Source organism: Tripterygium wilfordii, chromosome 6 (assembly GCF_013401445.1).
Source record: "Tripterygium wilfordii isolate XIE 37 chromosome 6, ASM1340144v1, whole genome shotgun sequence".
NCBI lineage: Eukaryota > Viridiplantae > Streptophyta > Magnoliopsida > Celastrales > Celastraceae > Tripterygium > Tripterygium wilfordii.
The window spans coordinates 4,024,401-4,042,976 of record NC_052237.1 but is presented as its reverse complement, the minus strand read 5'-3'; the positions used below and the strand labels follow the sequence as shown (position 1 = coordinate 4,042,976).

The 18,576-nt window shown below is 37.6% G+C and overlaps 2 protein-coding genes across 3 annotated transcripts; both read left to right on the top strand.

Annotated features, from left to right (window-relative positions):
• The first annotated feature begins 1,058 nt into the window (after positions 1 to 1,058).
• On the top strand, positions 1,059 to 8,251 carry LOC120000091. The gene is made up of 6 exons (XM_038847964.1): positions 1,059 to 2,150; positions 2,259 to 2,367; positions 2,691 to 2,811; positions 2,941 to 3,693; positions 4,871 to 6,680; positions 7,648 to 8,251. The coding sequence occupies exons 1-6, from the start codon at positions 1,955 to 1,957 to the stop codon at positions 8,064 to 8,066; spliced, it is 3,408 nt and encodes a 1,135-aa protein (XP_038703892.1). The 5' UTR covers positions 1,059 to 1,954; the 3' UTR covers positions 8,067 to 8,251.
• Positions 8,252 to 8,638: 387 nt separating this feature from the next.
• LOC119999397 (ATP-dependent DNA helicase Q-like 5) lies at positions 8,639 to 18,299 on the top strand. 2 transcript variants are annotated; one of them, XM_038846934.1, is made up of 21 exons: positions 8,639 to 9,835; positions 9,911 to 9,964; positions 10,125 to 10,237; positions 10,393 to 10,605; positions 10,690 to 10,768; positions 11,012 to 11,065; positions 11,165 to 11,239; positions 11,401 to 11,454; positions 11,926 to 11,970; positions 12,054 to 12,148; positions 12,239 to 12,362; positions 13,100 to 13,198; positions 13,959 to 14,014; positions 14,105 to 14,207; positions 15,194 to 15,316; positions 15,906 to 16,075; positions 16,305 to 16,329; positions 16,413 to 16,528; positions 16,831 to 16,982; positions 17,125 to 17,224; positions 17,717 to 18,299. In XM_038846934.1, the coding sequence occupies exons 1-19, from the start codon at positions 8,720 to 8,722 to the stop codon at positions 16,916 to 16,918; spliced, it is 2,802 nt and encodes a 933-aa protein (XP_038702862.1). In that variant the 5' UTR covers positions 8,639 to 8,719; the 3' UTR covers positions 16,919 to 16,982; positions 17,125 to 17,224; positions 17,717 to 18,299. The 2 variants fall into 2 exon arrangements, with proteins under 2 accessions (XP_038702862.1, XP_038702861.1); XM_038846933.1 differs by having other exon boundaries at positions 8,640 to 9,835; positions 15,188 to 15,316.
• The last annotated feature ends 277 nt before the right edge of the window (positions 18,300 to 18,576 follow it).

The following is an 18,576-nucleotide window of genomic DNA, read 5'->3' as shown; positions in this document are numbered from 1 at the left end:
ATATATATACACTAAAATACTATCTTCAAATGATTAATGATGAACCGATCTTATATCACTAATCATAACCCTGTTGTTACATAGGATATTATATATATACTAAAATACTATCTTCAAATGATTAATGATGACATGATATTTTATTTTGTCATATTTATATTATGTACAATGCTAGAGACCCCAAAACCAAAAGTCCCCAAAATTTATGTGACATTAAAATAGCCATTGATTAAAAACACACATGTAGAGCCTACTTGACATCCAAAACTTCACATTAAATGGGGGTCTTTTGGGTGTCATTTTTTGAGGGTCTCAAGCATTATCCTTATATTATATAGCAAATAAGCGATCTGTTGTGATTTTTTAAATGATTAAATGTACTAATCATTTTATAAGGTCATAGGAAAGCAAGATTTTTAATTTTTGGTTCTTAATTTCTTATTTGAATTTTATGTTAAACAGTATAAATTTGGCTGGCAGGATTGAATAAATGATGAGATGGCAATTATTATGGAAATTAAATGTTGTCCTATTAAATAAATAAATCCAATGTTGGGAAAATAAATAATTATGACTACTATAATGAGAATGACACCTAAAATAGGAATTCAACTAATCTATTTTTTTAATCTTGATAAGTATTGTAATAACTAATAAGTTATAATTTATCATGATGAGATTGTTGCCTTAATTATCTACCATTTCTTATTTTTTAAAATACAGTTAACAAATATGTTTTTTTGAACATTGAACACACGTATACATATCTCAGTTGATTGTGAACGAGTCACCTCTCATTGATTAATTATTTACCATTTCATCAAAATAGTCTCAACCATTTATATAACAAATTTTGATATTTTTTTTTATAATTTAAAATCAATTCACACTATAATTGCGTATCTTCTCCAAAACCCTTTGCGTGTTTATAATATTTAGAAATAAAATCTAAAATTTCAATTTTCTTTTGTCAAGTGGAATATTAATTTTTAGTTTGTAAACCAAACTATCGAAGATTAATAAATAAATAGAAATATTTAGAGAGAGAAGGCAAAAAAAAAGAAAAAAAAAAGAAAGAGGAATATGGCAGAGCAGACTGCAGAGAGAAGAAATGAAAGCTTTGCTGCGGAGGAAAGAAGCAAATCTGATCAACAAACAGTAGTAGTAGAGGTTAGTTTGCTCTCCAGAATTCACTTTATCTCGTTTTCTGGTTGGAGAGAGAATGCGAGAAAATCGAGAGTACGATCCACGTGAACAACAAGTCTCGATCTGCACACACAATCTCGTCTTCAGATAGAGCAGTAAATTGCCTTGGATCCGTGTGTCCAAGACGACATTCTTCGTGTTCTAATTGACAGTTCGGTACTTTTCTCTCTTTGAATCCGGGATCTTAATCGCATTCCACGAGCTTTCACTCTCCATTTGAAGAACTACCCGGAAAAGGTGAGTTCGGCCTGTAATTTGATATTTGAAGGAGACTTGCAGGTTGATTCAAGCTGAATTTGAGTTGAATTAGGACTTAGCGTGACTGTAATGTCACTGCTGGGATTGTTAACTGACGAAATCTAGGGTTTAGAGATTGCATGGGCGAGTGTGATCACGATACATCAGCTATCTAGATTGTCATGTTGAGCGTTCGCATTGTCAATGGTACAGTTGTTTCAGTTGGACTGCAATGTAAAGGTTGGCAGTTAGCTGCTCATTAGTTTCCGTGCCAACTGGAAGTACCCTACATACTGTTTATCTGGTTTTCAGTTTAATGAAAAAGGTGAAGGTGGAGAATCAAATAAATTTGGTATTTGAAGAGGAGAACGTCTGGGACTGGGTTACAACCACTGTTGGTTTTAGTTGAATGTATAATACAGGCTACTTAATTTGGCAAAAGGGTTGTCTGAATACGGGTTGTATGAAGTGTTTAAGGTAGCATCTTTTACACTGCATTGTGGTTGGGGATATGCCTCCTTCTCCGGCATTGAGAGTCTCTCCCGGGAGAGAGATGAGGGCAGATAAACACAAGCGAGGGCGCAGTCTTGAGGGTGGATTACTCCTTAAACAGAAAGATGATGATCTTGCGCTGTTCAATGAAATGCAATCGAAAGAGAAAGAAGATTTCTTGCTTCAGTCAACAGATGATTTTGAAGACACATTTTGTAATTTTCTACACAGCCCCCTATACATTGTTCTTGACTATAAATTGTTGTTGTTTATTCTTGCTGAACATGATATTAATATCTGCAATTTTGAATTCTTAATTGCAGCAACAAAATTGAAACGCTTTTCAGATTTTGAGCTTGGAATCTCAATCCCTGTTCAAGGGGAGAGTAGTGTACTGCTTAATGCAGATGGGGAGAAGAATGATTACGATTGGTGAGTCATGTTTATTATTGTAGGTTGAAATTACCATCAATGATAAGAGATTATATTAGACAATGGTCGGCTTGCAGCCAAGGGAAAGTTTTCAAATTTTCCTTATATGTTCTGATACTGTAATATAATGCCTTTGGACGGTTAGTTAAGGTTTGTAGCAGATGGTCAGTTTTACGCACAAGCTGAAATTGAATCGAAGTCATTCAATAAAAAATCATAATTTGCAATTTATCATTATAATCATGCTTTTGATTGATTGGTGTTAATATTTTTTTTTTTGCCATTGGTTTTGGTGGAATGTCTGTTTTTGTTAACTTGAATAGGCTATTAACTCCGCCGGAGACTCCTCTTTTTCCTTCATTGGATGATGAGCCACCACCAGCTAATGTTGCAAGCAGAGGGAGACTTCGAAGCCACCCGATTTCCTTGTCGAGATCCTCCACAGTAGGTCTTCTGGTCAATAGTTGGAGTGTTTGTGCTTTCCTGTATTCTGAATATCTTTTTATCGCAATTGTGATGTTATTATTATTTTTTCTTTTACTCTCTTCCTGTTATACACATGTACATCCTTAGATGGAGAAGGGTTACAGTAGCAGCAAGGGTAGTGCAAGTCCAAAGCGCTTGAGCCCATCACCTCGGTCTGGGAATAGCACATTCCAGTCCAGGGGAAGGCCAACTTCAGCTCCTAATTCCAGTCCAACTCGAAACATGAGGCCTGTCACTCCAGTGCGAAGGCCGTCACCTCCCCCAAGTAAACCCTCCACACCCATTCAAAGGTCTTCAACTCCTACTCCACGCAGGATGAGCACAGGGTCTAGTGGTATCGGGGTTACATATGGGGTTCGGGGTACCTCCCCTGTAAGGACAAGTCGAGGGAACTCCGCCTCACCCAAAATCAGAGCATGGCAGTCCAATATCCCTGGTTTCTCGTCAGAGGCTCCGCCCAATCTTCAAACTTCATTGGCTGATTGGCCAGCATCATATGTGAGGGGTTCCTCGCCAGCATCCAGAAATGGTAGGGATTTGGGCTCAAGAGTTGGCAGACAATCAATGTCACCAACAGCGTATCGAAGTGTCAGTTCATCACATGGTCATGATCGGGACCAATTTAGCTCGCATAGTAGAGGTTCTATTGCATCATCTGGTGACGAAGATGTGGACTCTCTACAATCAGTTCCCGTGGGCAGCGTAGATCGCTTAACTTCAAGAAGAGTTGGCCCATCATTTTCAAATAACAGATCTCCAAGCTTCTCTAGGAAGTCATCTAAAATAGTGTCTCCTGGTTCTGCTCCAAAAAAAGCCTTTGACTCTGCACTTCGACAACTGGTATGTTGTGTAAATCATTTGAATTTCATCCTTATGGCTAAATTGCGTATTTACAACTATCTAAAAAATTGTTGGCAAGTATGTTTGAATGGCGTTGGTGTGTCTTCAATCCTTTATGATTCATTGTAAAGCTTCAAGGTTTCTATTAGTTTATCTCTATGCTCTCTGTACTGTTTGGTTTAAGTGCCAGCAGAACTAACTGTGCCTTTTTTCTTGGATTTGGGGGCAAAGTGGATGGGGGTGTGCATGACCCGTCTCTTCGTTTTTTGTCTTCTGTCCTTTCAAATTATATTGCTTTAATCTTCTTAGGTGTATGTATGAAAAGAATCTGGAAAGTCAATTAACTATAACTCAATGCTTTCCATTTTCCCCTCATGGTGTTGTACATTTTGTTCCTGCTCACTAGTTTCTTCAATTTTTTATGCTGGTTCTTTTCGAGACACAAAAAATCCTGTTCAGAGTCCATAATATACGTGTGGATAGCTAGTAGTTTTCTTTCGTCGCTCCTTAGGTCCCATAGGTTTGATCCATTAGAATCAGACCTTTCTTCTCATTGAGATAGCTTCAACGTGGTATATTTACCCCTCCCTCCCTTATTGCTAAGGAAACTTTGGCATTTCCACCACAATCTGGAAGCATGGACTGCTTTGTCCGTGTGCATTTGTTGTTTGACGTGTTCTTCCTTGCATGATGATATGTTGTCATATAAGAAGTGGGAGCCCTTTTGCTTTAATTGCATGAGTAGAAAACGGGTTGGGGATCTTAGATTGTTTTTTCCGAGCAGAAAAATAGAGGTTAAATATTAACAATAACAAAAAGAAAACTAGTCAAATGTGGATGAGTGTTATGTGAACTAAAAGAAACTTTTTTTGTGGAATAGTCAAGCTCCCGGATAGCAAGAAAAGACCTCAGAGTTATAAAATATTTTTAATTTAACAACACTACATCTTGTAGATTATGTTACATGTTAGACTGGTTCAAACTTAAACTCATCATTTTCCCCCCTCAGGAAAAAACTGTGTCATAAAAAATTGATATATAAGAGTGTTGCAACATCATTGATGGAACATCTTATCATGTTATAGTTTATATCTATATTTTTGGTCTCCTAACATATTTGTGCATACTTATGGTCAACATTTTTTGTCAGTTATACTTAATTGGTATTTATGTGTAGGATAATCGGAAAAGTTCACAGAATATGTTCAGGCCTCTCTTATCAAGTGTCTCAAGTACCACCTTTAATATTGGGAAAGCAAGCTCTTATCAAGGTACCAGTGCTGCACTTGATACTGAGGGGAGTGATCACCTTCAGGATGATTTGGCAAGTGAAAGCGGGAAATTACCGTATCCTGATGTTTCAGAAGAGGTATTTGCATTCGATAAACTGGAGGAATTTGATAAAGATGAGGAGCATCAAACTTTTGATAGGTCACTTGACATTGGGGTCAATGATAATGATAGAGACTTTACAATTGATTGTGACCCTGGTAACTCTGATAAACCTGGCCCCCATAAAATTGATGCAGAAATTAGTACGTCTTCTGATGCTCTGAATCTCAGGGATGACGATCCCGAAATTTGCAGTCTTGAAAGCTCAGAACTCTGCTCTAGATGTGGTCACAGGTATCGTGTCACTCAGCCATTGGAAAATGGTATAAATCTTTGTCCAGATTGCAGTAAGGAAGACAATCTTGCCACTATTTTGGAGACAATTGCTAATGACGCTGTAGGGCCATCTAAGAAGATTTCTGAAGAAAATAAAGTTTTCGATGTATTGGAGCCCCTGACAGCTGTACCCAACACACTATCACTTGCCACTGAAGTGGATGAGATGATTTCTTCCCAGCATGAAGAGAATGTTAAGCAAGGCGAGGCTTCAAACTTTAAGTGTAGCCAGATTTACTCGCGCAAGAATTCTCTTTCAAGGTCTCTGGTGGAGAGGGATGAGCAAAGCCCTGCTAACCAGCAAGGAACGGGACAACTGTTTGTTGGTCATAGCCTAACTGATAATGATGTTGAAGAACAACAATCCCAGCATAAGGGCCATATAGAAAAGGTAGATGTTTTAGAAATTGCTGGCATTTCTATACTGCTGAATCGATCCAGCAGTAGCAAGGGGTCTATTGTTCGAGGCAGGACTTTCGTTGCCTCTTCCATACCTCGTGATTATCTTTTGTATGCAAGAGACAGCACAAACAGTTTGAGAAGCTCGAATGGGCATGGCAGTGCTTCTGCATCATCCTCTGTTGATTTTGGCTCTGCTAGACAAGTAGAGACTCGTGTGCAGCGGCAGTTAAGCGGAAATAAATCTGACATGGATAACCACAGGTCTGATTGGAACATTAAATCCCAAAGTATTGGATTATCTTTACCTGGAGTTCCAGACTGTGTCCACCAGGCACCTGGTTTTGCAACAAGCATACATGAAGAGGCTTCTGTTACTGATGAGAAGTTTGAATCAGAGGAAAGTCCTGTTTCTTCTCATGAAAAATTGCTTACTATGGATAACAAAGAAGTGGATGTTTTTGATGTGGCAATTCTTGAGGAAAATATATTAGAATGTACTGAGAGTAAAAGAACAGCTGATGCTATTTCCTCAGAATTATTATGTCATTCAGTTGGTACTTCGTTAGAGGAGAATACGGCAGCATCAGTTCCAAATTATGAAGACCATGCTATAAATGAAACTGGTGAAGGTTTCCCTGATAATGCAAGGAGTGCCTCCGATATAGAAGCATTCTCTATCACTCCTAAGTCGTCTACTGAAGCAGGAAACACAAGGCAGAGCCATAGCTTTGATGCTGTGGATGTTACAGACTTTCCTGCTCAAAGTACTTTGGATTCAGTATCTGAAATACAAACTGAGGATTGTTATCAGAGTACTTCTATTTCACAGAATGAGGACCTCTCAATGGAGTCCAAGAGCACTAAAAATGAATATGAGGAGCCATCAGGCCCTACTCCTTCAGATATTGATACAGCAGGTATGTTCTGTTTTGCATTCTGATTTGATCTGATCATCTACGTTGGCCCTTAATCTTTGTATGAATTAGAATATCTATACCTTCTTTCCCTGAGGCGTTTTATGTATTTCTAGCTTCACATTTCGTAAGCTTGAACGAGTATGACGTGGTATTTTGGATGCTTTTCAAACTCTGTGTGCAATTTGCATTAGAACTCAACACTTATCTTTTCTGACTGGATCCGGAGGGGGGTCTGTGTCTAACAAATAGGTGTGCCCTATGCAAAGCTGAAGATGATACTGTCAGCCACATCTTCATTATTGTAGCAGGACGGAGAATATGTTTGTAGTCAATAGTAACTTACATTAATAGTTAGTTGTTTGGGATGCACTTTGCAAAGATAGAAACAAGAAGAAGGTTATTCAGGGTGCTTTCTGAAAAAGGGAGAGTATTCTCCTGGTAACTTGTTGGCTAGTGTGGTTGGACAGGAGCAGAAGAATCATTAGGGACAAAGAATATGACTAACTATTTCATAGATAATATGCCTGCCGAAATCAATCTGGTTACCGTCACATATTTAATATATCATTCTCATGACAATCGTTGGAAGAAAAAGAAGTGATACTAACATGGGGATGTCATTTTGGTTGCTAATGGATGCATGAGCGTTGAAGTTTTATGAAAGTGAATTCGTGTAGAATGTGTGCACTTACTTCTTAGTTTATAGTTGTAAGCACGGTTGACCATTTAAAAAAAAAATTGCGCATGGTTGACTTGTTCAGGCACATATGTAGATGAATCCGACAATTTTACCCTCGTAAGAACATTCCAACTAATCTTTTTGGTTGTTGGTGAAGTATCAATTGTCCATGTTTGCAGCATGATGTGCTTTGGTTTACGTTTCTTTTATCTGCTAATCCTTGATTTTTGTGATGTTGTGTATGAGCAGTGAGCTTACTTCCTGAAAAATTTACTTCAATTTTTGCAGAGGAGTCAACTGTAGTGGTAGAATGTCAGGGAGAAAGCAAGGGAAGAAGCCCGACATTCGAAGAAGCAACAGATACGATACTATTCTGCAGTTCCATTGTCCACGATCTAGCCTATCAGGCTGCAACCATAGCAATCGAAAAGGAATCTTCCGACCCTGTAGAAAATTTCCAGCTAACTTTTACAATCTTGGGGGAATTCAACTCAGGCAAGAGAGACCCGCGTGGCAGAAACATTGTGAGATGCAGCCCAAAATCCCAGAAAGCGAGGTTGGAAACAGATGTAAAACCCCCTTCAAAGAAAGCTGAGAACGATGAAAATGTTGATGAATCTATGATGCAAAATGTTGGGCTTCCCAAACAGATGGACAGTACAAAGCCTCCAAAGCTGGAATCCAAGTGCAATTGCACAATAATGTGAGTCATTAATTCTACCATACGACTCTGCTACTCCGACCAGTTAGATGGAGATTGCTGAGTGCTTGTAATGTAAGTGGTTTTGTGGATTATTGCCAATTTGTTTGTTGTTCATTCCAATTTATTTGTATGAAACACGACATCATGTTGGTGACATAATTGTAAAGCTGTTTATTGTCATTATGTTAACATTAGGGATAAGCAATGGAGATTTGCACCCCTTTGGCGCTTCAATAAAAAAAATTTCCATTCAAAAAAAAAAAGCATTCTTGTAGTTGTTCTATTTTGGTTCAAAAATCGTCCATTGGAGATAAGTGGGAATTAGAACACTTAATTTGATTCTTGTTTGTCCCTCTAGTTCCAGCTGCATTTGCTTGTATTCCGATTTCATAGCCAACAATTTTAGGGGATGGAGAGGTTCGAACTCGAGACTTCTATAAGATATTATATACATGAGTGTTACTTGAGCTACTCGTGAGTCACATGAGTGATATTTGAGTTACTCATGGGTGTGATTATCAATCAAAATAATTCCAAGGGGTTTTTGAGTCATTCCACTGGAGAGAAAATGATCTCAAACCTTTTGGCGGGAAAAACAGAGCGACTTAGACATTCCCTCTCTCATTCTCCTTCGCCTTCGCACAATCCTCCCGGAAAATGGAATCCGACTCGGACTCCGACGGATCTCACATCTCCGCTACTCCTCCCAGAGACTCCAAACGATCTCCGTCACCGTTTCGTCAGCCGTCGTTCCAGCCGCCTCCACCGCCATCCGCACTGTCAAATCTTATTTCCTCCCACAAATCGAAACCCAAACACAAGCTCAAACCATCCTCTTGTCACTCAAAACCCCAAAAGCCAATCGCTAAGCCTACCGCTAAACCACCCAGTCCTAAACCCTCTCCACCCAGCCCTTGCGCTCTCATCCCTAATTTACCCTTCCATATCTGCCGGCCATCCGACCAAATTGCCTCCCTTCCGACCGATGGTTTCGTCCAACCGCTCCGGGCTGGTTATTTCTCAAGACTCGCATCCTTTTCAAAAATCCGGAAGTCCTCTCTCGATTTTGAAGATGACTATCCTCTCCCTGGAGTAGAAGTCAAGTCCGAGTCGGCTGATGCGGAAGTTACAGTGAAAGATGTGAAGAAGAAGAAGATACAGCCTCCTAACCTAATAGGTGGCCAAATGACCTTACCGCCTGTGAAATTAAGAAAATATGGAAATGACAGTAACTTTGTGAGGCTTAACCTGAATTTCAAGAAAGGTAAATTCGCGAACAAAGGCAAAAGGAAGAACAGTTATGCAGCAAACAGTAGCCGGAGATCTTATAGATATAATAAACGAAAATTGAACGCAAAGAGTGAAGGCGAAACGGAGAGTATTTTTGAGGAGGATGGTTTGGTTACAGAATTTACGCAACGCAATGGGAAGGAGGAGCTTGGCAGAGGGAAATTAGAAGATCAATCGACAATGGAGATGGTTTTGGCCGTGAAAGAAGACCCGTGTGATGAGAATTTGGGAAAATTGTTGAAGGAGATGTATGGTTACAATTCTTTTAGAGAGGGGCAGCTGGAAGCAATCAAGATGGTGCTTGATAAAAAGTCAGTTATGCTGGTTTTGCCCACAGGTGCTGGAAAATCGCTGTGTTATCAGATGCCGGCAGTGCTTTTACCGGGGATAACACTGGTTGTGAGCCCCTTACTGGCTTTGATGATTGATCAGTTAAAACAGTTGCCTCCAATGATTTCGGGCGGGCTTCTGTCCAGTAGTCAGGTGGTTACTTTATTCCTTTTAACTTTTATTTTGTAACAAATCTCCAATATTTAGCGTGTTTCTCTCCTAATTTAGACATCAGAAGAGGTTGCTGAAACTCTGAGGCTGACTCGAGAAGGGATTATCAAGGTGAATCTATCCAAAACTTAATTGTAGTTTTTGGTATCATCGGCTGAATGCTCCTTTAGCTTTATAGCTTATAAATTATTGATGTTTTGGATTGTGAGAGCGGTCTAAAGTTCTTGCCCATGTATCGTTGATGCCTTAAGTTTCATGGTTTGTATATCAGGTGCTTTTTGTTTCACCCGAGAGGTTTCTAAATGAGGAATTTTTGTCGATATTTTCTGATAGTCTTTCTATCTCACTTCTAGTGGTTGATGAAGCTCATTGTGTATCTGAATGGTAAGTGATTGACGCTTTTGTGTTCCTTAGTTTTTCTATCACTGTTTGTACTATTAGTTTTTTTAATTGTTCGTCTTCTACCTTCCAGGCTTTAAGGTACAACGTAATGTGTGATTTTCTGTGAGTACTTAACGAGATTGTCACCTTGTTTGCAGGTCGCATAATTTCCGGCCTTCATACATGAGGCTTAGAGCATCTTTACTTCGTGCCAGACTCAACGTTCAGTGCATACTTGCAATGACTGCAACTGCCACAACCACAACTTTGGATGCTATCATGTATTCTCTGGAGATCCCTTCAGAAAATTTTATCCAAAAGGGCCAGTTGAGAGAAAATCTTCAATTGTCAGTATCTATGAGTGGAAATAGGCAAGTACCAGAACTTTTTTTTTCATCTCAAGTTTCTTAGCATGAACCTGTTTAATATACCTACCAATACTTAAATCTTGACAGAATGAAAGATCTGATAAAGTTGATCAAGTCTCCTCCCTTCACCGATGTCCAAAGCATCATTGTATACTGCAAATTCCAGGTAATGATGCTTTGTTTAAAGTGCTCTGTGAATAATGTTTGATCTTTGAGTTTGATACTGGTAACCAGCAGACCTGAATCTATGCAGGGGAAGGAACAAAATATTTGCTGAATTTTTTTTCATATTATTGTTTTGGATATCAGTTTGTATGGGTGTGTACGTGTGTGTTAACTTCCAAAAGATTGGGTCTATGAATCTTTGTAGTTGCAATGTTGCAAATTGATTCTTGCACGCATTTTGCAGTTCGAAACAGACCAAGTCAGCAAATACTTGTGTGATAACAATATTTCTGCAAAGGTCAGTATTTCATTCTGTGGCATAGTTAATTTCTTCATATAATTTTCTCTTGAATGCCAATTGGAAAATCTAATAATTTTATTTTGAATTTCTATTTAGAGCTACCATAGTGGTTACGCGGCAAAGGATCGCAGACGCATACAGGAATTGTTTTGTTCTAACAAGATCAGAGTGGTAAGATAACTATCCCGTCTGAATCTAAAAGGGATTTGCACCTTTCATGCTGCACTATCTATAAATATCATTTTCTTTTCTTGTAGATTTTGTAAATCATTGAAGAATGCAAAAGTAACTTGTAGCTTTTGTATTTGATGACTTGCATTTATATGTGGAAGGTGGTTGCAACTGTGGCATTTGGCATGGGGCTTGACAAGAGGGATGTTGGAGCTGTAAGAAAACACTGCACTCCTGAACTGTCTTTCATCTTATTTTCACATGAACTGGTTCTCAATGTTGATGCGTTACCCAAGTAAGCAAGAAAGTGGATAATTATAACGTGATCTTCTCATGGTACACATAACATTTGGTGGGTTTAATGTTCTAAGCTCTTACACAACTCAATGTATATTTTTACTCCAGCAGAGAAATCATTGTTTTGCAATCATGGTTTTGATGTTCAAAATTATATTGTCTCCTCCATCTGGCATGGCAGATTTTAGAATACTTTTATTTATTCATTTGCAGGAAATTGACGTTGATGATTGATTATTGAATTGACTTGCTGTTATCCTAGATGTATTGAGATGTTGCGTTTCTCTATGCCAAGATCTTGATGTTTGCCACAATTAGTGATGTATTTTTGCATCTTTTGCGCATTGTCATCTAGAATATTAAACTGGAAACTTCTCATTGCCTTTCAGGTAATTCACTACAGCTTGCCAGAAAGTCTGGAAGAATATGTTCAAGTGGGAATTCGCATTCCATCCAATGTTAGGTTCATATGTTTTATAAGTCAGAATTTTCTAATATAGTAGACAAACTTGTGTAGGAAATAGGACGTGCTGGACGAGATGGAAGGTTGTCTTATTGCCATCTCTTTTTTGATGATATCACATACTTCAAGCTTCGTAGTCTGATGTACAGGTGATCAGATATGACTTTAATTTTCCGTTGACTTTACTTTTATTATGGGTACCAAGATCTGATATTGATCTGTGGTACTTGTTTTCCCAGTGATGGAATCGATGAGTATGCTATAAACAAATTCCTCTGTCAAGTTTTCACCAGTGAAAATTGTCATGGAATCTGTTCATTAATCAAGGAATCTGCCTCTCGCAAATTTGATATGAAAGAAGAGGTCCTTCCTATGTACTTTTACTGCACCATTTTTTTAGAATTTCTAATATTGATTCTTTTGGAACTTGTTCATGTGCTTGGACCAGGTGTCTTTAGTTAAAAGTATTTTTATGCTGTAATCTGTTGTGTCATTAAATTTCTTTTCTCCTCTGTCTTTTTGCATGACATTATTCTCTGTTGGAAAATCATGCTTCCAAATATATGGTTAAATTTGTGACTGTGTTTAAGAAAGATGATGTTGTTTGCCCAAGAACCTGAATACCATTCTAGGGATGAAATTGTATTCTTTGAGAATCATTTATGGTCTATAACATGTTGGTAAAAGCTTGCTTAAAAAGGTGATGATTCTTGTTTTAAGAAAAGCATGTATCCCATTTGACGATTAGTTTCGGTCTTTCAGAGATCTGTATAGACTGGGCATACAACGTTTTCGTTCTTTTAGTATTATTGAAATATTTTTGAACTTCTAATTAAGTACCTGACCTGCAAGATCAAGATCTCTGAGTCGCACCGATTTCTGAGCCAGGATCATGAGTTCTAGTGCCTGCATTCATTTGCCAATAGTAACTATGATCTCATGTCCTTATGCTGTTTCATAGGTACTGCTTAAAAGCTTGGCATTTTGTTTCTTTTAATTATTCAGTGAAATTGATACAATGTGAGGGAAACAAGTTTAATGAATTTTCTTTGCATATTCGTGTATTCAAAATTTTATATTGCTGATTTTTTACTCATTAGGTGATGCTGACAGTTTTAACTCAGTTGGAGTTGGGTGAAATGCAATACTTGCATCTACATCCACCGCTAAATGTAACATGCACTTTGAATTTCCATAAGGTATGCAATACATAGTTTCAAATTTGCTTAGCTAATCTACATCTATTCTGTCTTGGACATTTTGTGGCTTTGAGGGTTTTGGCAGGCTTATACAGACCTTACGGGTTCTTCTGCGAGACCATTCATTGCTTGTGAACGTAAACATCACAAGCATCTGATTTTGATCCATAACTGAAGAAACAAATTTGACCATCACAAATGGGTGGATAGGTGCAGATTAAGAACAAGCCAAACTTAGCTCACCCAAATGCGGTAGCTTAAGCTTGACCAAATGAAAAGGTTTTATGTTCAAGCCTGGGACTTCAACGCAAGCTCCAACAATATAATTTGACCTGAGCTCGTGATGGATTGTGGAGCCTCATGCTTGGCTCAACTTGAGGTCATCTAACAAGGGAACTTATTGGAATTCAGACTGCTGTCCCTGTCATTAATATTAAAGGAAATATGTTATTGGAGTTGATTTATAGGCCATTTCTTTGGATCTTATCAGCAAAATAAACTGTCAGTCAATTCTATTAATGTAAAGGTGATTGTATTCAAGCTTGTGAATCATTGAGCTGAATGTCATTGAGCTTGAGATTGACTTGTTGAGGGCAATGAGCCGAGTCAAGCCTACTCTTTAGCTGAGCTATGGAAGCTTTTGATCTGTTGGGCTCATTGCCACCCTTAAATAGGAGCATTATTTTTATATGATTTTACTGTCAGATTTCCTGTGTTCTCACGTAACATTTATCATTTATGCTTGAATTCACCAATACAGACGCCACCGGTGTTACTTGCTGACAGAGATATTGTGGTTGCAGCAATACTGAAAAAGTAGGTGCCATTTTTTGTTCCAGTTACAGAAAATAATCTATGTTACTTTCAGTCCGAAAATTCTTATCTAGTTACTTAACAATGTTTTAGGTCTGAGACTAAGCATGGGCAGTATGTATTTGACATACCCACCATTGCGAATTACATTGGGGTTACATCTATGGACCTATCAAATCAGCTTCAGAATCTCAAGGTTTGTATAGTTAACAATTTACTGATTGATTCTTATACATTGAAGTTAATGTATGAATGCTGTTTTTGGTTATTATGTTCATAATAAACTCTGCCGATGCTCAACAATTTACTCAATCACCTCCACTATGGTCTAGTGGTCAGGTTGCTTACCATATACCTGCTAGTTCGAAGTTGAAACGCCTCTACTTGCCAAAAAATTGTTAAAATGACAATTTAATAGTCATATATCTGTGGCATCAATGAGAAGTTATAAAAGTTCATATGTGGAGGATTAGTTATAAATATAATGGCAAATTGTGAGACTCTTATCTTGAATTCTATGGAACTAAATAGCTAATATCTGGAAACTGGCTTGTGCAGAGAAAAGAGAACTAGGTGATGAACTTTAGCAATTACATCAAATTAGATTCTGATAATTAATCAGTCATACACTGCCTAACAGATGACCTCGGCTGTTTCAACCTGAGGGTAAAGAAAACCACTTGCTTCCATTTTTAAAAAAAGGAGAGCAAAAAACAGGAGAAAAAGGGAAGCTAGGCTTTACCGGCACTAAAGTCTTCTTGAGAGTTCCTATCTTATCTAATAAGGGAGGTAGAGCTAAGAATTATGAATTTATGATATAATTCTTGGATAGTTTAAGTGAATCCAATTACCAGAGTCTTTTCATATATTGAACTAATTACTGCAAATGCGATGGATGGTGTTTGGGCTGTTGCAAGTACAATGACACTTTTCAATGCAGTTATGGATTTTGATAGTTGACTTGAACATTTACCTTATAATTTGGAAAACCATAACATGCACATACTTCCACAGTTCAGGAAAAGTTTTTGTTTTATTGTTTCTTCTTTACCCTTATAACTTACTAGTTATCCTGAAATTTATATTTTTAATAAAATTATCCAGATTAATAATAAAATGATGTTTGCTATTAGTAAGGAAACTCTTTTGATCTTCATCTTTGTCGGTTTATTCTAGTTGCAGGGAGAAGTAACATATGAGATGAAGGACCCAGCGTATTCTTATACAATTGTGGAAGATCCTAAGGATATTTGTTCTCTCTCTTCACATCTTACAAAATGGTTATCAGAGATTGAAAGTTGTAAGGTGATTGACTTACTCTCTCACATATGTATGCCAACGTCAAATCTCAAGTAATGGGCATGAAATCCATATTAGGATTCATCAGAGTCAAATAGTCATTTGGCCAAATTGTGGAAGCAACAAAAATTAGCTGAATGGCTTGGAATTCATGGTGACTGTTAAATTGTTGATATGCTGTCTGTAATTGACTCTTCCGTTATTTTCTCAAAATGATGCACTCTTCTTTTGTAAATTTCGAATTACACATGCTGATCTATAGAGTTCTAAAGTACCATGTTTGCCGACACTTATGACCTGTTTTGTTTTGCATAAGCCAAAGCTTTAGAAGTTAGGACTACATGCACAAACATTGGCCTGTAGTCCGTCTCAAATGCCAAATTGATTTTGGTGAAGCTTAGGTAGGCCTCTAAATCATTTAGGCTAAATGTGTCAACAAGGCAGATTGAGAAGATATATCAGCGAACGCCTGTGACCTGTACAATTCATGCAAAATCGAACTGATCTATTGTCTTATATTCTGTGCATATATGCATATTTCTAACTTTCTCTTTCTTTTGATTTCATGAATGATATGCATGCAACGTTGATTCAGGTAAGGAAACTGGATGCGATGTTTGACGCTGCAGTGTTCGCAGTGAATGCATGTGAAAAAGTGCATGGCTGTCATGGTGCACAGCATACGCCTTGCTTGGAAAAGAAGATATTGAATTACTTCATGGAAAATGATGACGGTGAAGTTCCTAACAAGATGTGTCAAAGCAGGTTAATAAAGATCTATACTGCCACAGCAAGAAACCATAGATAGGAGATATAGATACCAAAAGAATATACATGAAAACAGTCATTTTCCTTCATAATACTTTACATGACTTTAACTGACATTAAGGCAACACAAACACCTATCTTTCTATATGTATATAGTTAAGTTAGTTTGATTCGACTAATACATGCTTTTATATCATATTGATACAACTATCATTTTTACTTGCAGCCGCTTTCTGCGAGCAGATATAAAGGTGAGCATCTGTACTTGCATTCCATGCTCCTTGCAACCAACAATTGGGAGTTCCAATTCATTTGCTCTTTGTTTTCCCTATAGGTTTTTCTGCAGAGCAACTCACAGGCAAAATTCACTCCAAGAGCCATTGCAAGGATACTGCATGGCATTGCCAGCCCAGCCTATCCTTCTACAACTTGGTCAAAAACTCATTTCTGGTATAATGGAACAACTTCATGTCCTTGTTTGGATTGCTAACTCTAATTTATTTGTTTTAGAGCCTTAGAGGGCTGGGCACAATTAATTTTTAGAATCGGAAAGCAACAGATCGGGAGAAAATGCTAAGCACTTGGAAGTTGGAACGAATGAATATTTAGTATTTACATATGGCATAAATAAATGACAAGGCACTGGTCACTGGTGAATCATAATCGAAAATGCTGCCAATATTTCTTAGAAAACTTGGTATCACTTGCCACCCTTTGTCAAATTACAGTGTATCGAGTTGGTTTCATTGCAGGGGAAGGTACACAGAGATAGACTTCCAAGTTGTAATGGAGGCTGCAAAGGCAGAACTGATGAATTTTGTCGGAAAAGATGCTCTCTAGCTGTGTCTATTCAGGCACAGTCCTGTATGACAACTAGATCAGAGGGCCACCTGAAGGTAAACAGGTGAGCTATAATTATCAGACAAACAAATACGCCACTTCAACTGACCTTTCTTTTGAGATAAGAAGCATATGCTGCTTCTTTTTCTTCTTTCTTTTTCTTGTTTTAAAGATTTAAACAGAACTTCAGTGATTTTTTGAATCAGGAGGAAGGATGGAAGAAATGAATTACCATTGATTCCTTGTAAAGTTGTACCAGTATCTGTCAAGGATATAACCTAAAAGAACTCTATCAAGTCACGGAAGGTAAGCTGCTGGTCTTTCTTCTTTTTTTCAATTTCTTTACTTTTCCTGGTCCTATTCTTGGTTCACCAGCTGGCCTATATATTTATCTGTACAAGCAGGACTTGTGAGATTCAATATCCTTAGAGACTCTATAATGTGGGACAATTACATATAGACAATATCTTATCCAGAAAAGCACATGGGCTTGTGTATACCTATTCATTTTGATTGATGAGCATCAGTTTGCGTTCCTGTAGTTCTTTCTTTTCCCCATAGATTGTGGTTCTGCTCTTTTGATGGAAGAGCCAAATCAGAAGATTGTGGGTTAGTCGTTATATCTAATGTCCAGATGAGTTAATAATGAAAAGCCTATGAAATTAAATTACGAATCACAGTGCTCCAGCCTACATTATGTGTTGAATTTATAATTTCTTATCATGAGAATTACAGCAATTTCTTTTCTGAAGGAAGTAAGATGAATTCTGCTTATGAAACTGATGTTGATCATCTCAGGTATTCGAGTCTTACTCGTGCGAACGATCACGATTTACCTGCAGCAACATATGCAGCTGCAGTAATTTCAATCCTTGGCACTGATGCTGAAACCCTTGATCCATCAATTGATGGAGAATGGAAATGCAATATTATCTAAAGAGTATAGGACAAGAGGAAAGCAGCTTGTGGCTTTGTCATTCTGATTTTCATGTTTTATTTTCTGTCCAAACATGTAGGTCCTCTCAGTTATTGGTATCAAATGCCATCAGGGTTCAGCCATTTTAGTTTTGTTTCCATGTATTTGTTCAAAACATTTAGATTTGAAATTTGAAACTCCGGAAGTAACGTGGATGGTGAGCTAAAGATGGCATCATATGTCAAGGAAAGTGAAGAAAGTCTGCTAATCAGCGGATTCAAAGTTGGCCAAAATTAGCAGTCAAAAGCCATCAAAAGCAGTGTTTTGTACGCAAAAGTATGTTGTGGTGATCCGGCAACAGAGGTTACTGGCTATTAGTTTTTTTATTTTAAAACGAAAAAATATATATTCATAACGTACCGTGTATAACAGTTTATTAATTATTGAAAGAGAGAATATTAAGTGAGGAAGACTTATATTTTAGAGCATCTCCAACCATATATCTCGGATTACATGGTTTCTCCTATCTGCCTCAATTACAAAATCTTAAAGCGGGATGCTGTAGGAACACTTCAATTGAAAAAGATATCCGAAGCTTAATTTTTCACTCATTTTGAAATAGAATAATTCTATCTACCCCCAAAATATGAGAATGGGAGGGGTTTCAATTATGAGCTTCAATTCTCCTCCAAAATTATGTTAAATCATGATTTTTTTTAAATGACATTAGAGTTTAGCAATT

Excerpts from the sequence above, each read along its gene's own strand:
- LOC120000091 (XM_038847964.1), top strand. The coding sequence starts at position 1,955 with ATGCCTCCTTCTCCGGCATTGAGAGTCTCTCCCGGGAGAGAGATGAGG. Across the intron at positions 2,812-2,940 it reads CCTTGTCGAGATCCTCCACA|ATGGAGAAGGGTTACAGTAG; the intron begins GTAGGTCTTCTG and ends GTACATCCTTAG. Across the intron at positions 6,681-7,647 it reads TTCAGATATTGATACAGCAG|AGGAGTCAACTGTAGTGGTA; the intron begins GTATGTTCTGTT and ends CAATTTTTGCAG.
- LOC119999397 (XM_038846933.1), top strand. The coding sequence starts at position 8,720 with ATGGAATCCGACTCGGACTCCGACGGATCTCACATCTCCGCTACTCCT. Across the intron at positions 16,076-16,304 it reads AACAAGATGTGTCAAAGCAG|CCGCTTTCTGCGAGCAGATA; the intron begins GTTAATAAAGAT and ends TTTTACTTGCAG. Across the intron at positions 16,330-16,412 it reads TTCTGCGAGCAGATATAAAG|GTTTTTCTGCAGAGCAACTC; the intron begins GTGAGCATCTGT and ends TTTTCCCTATAG.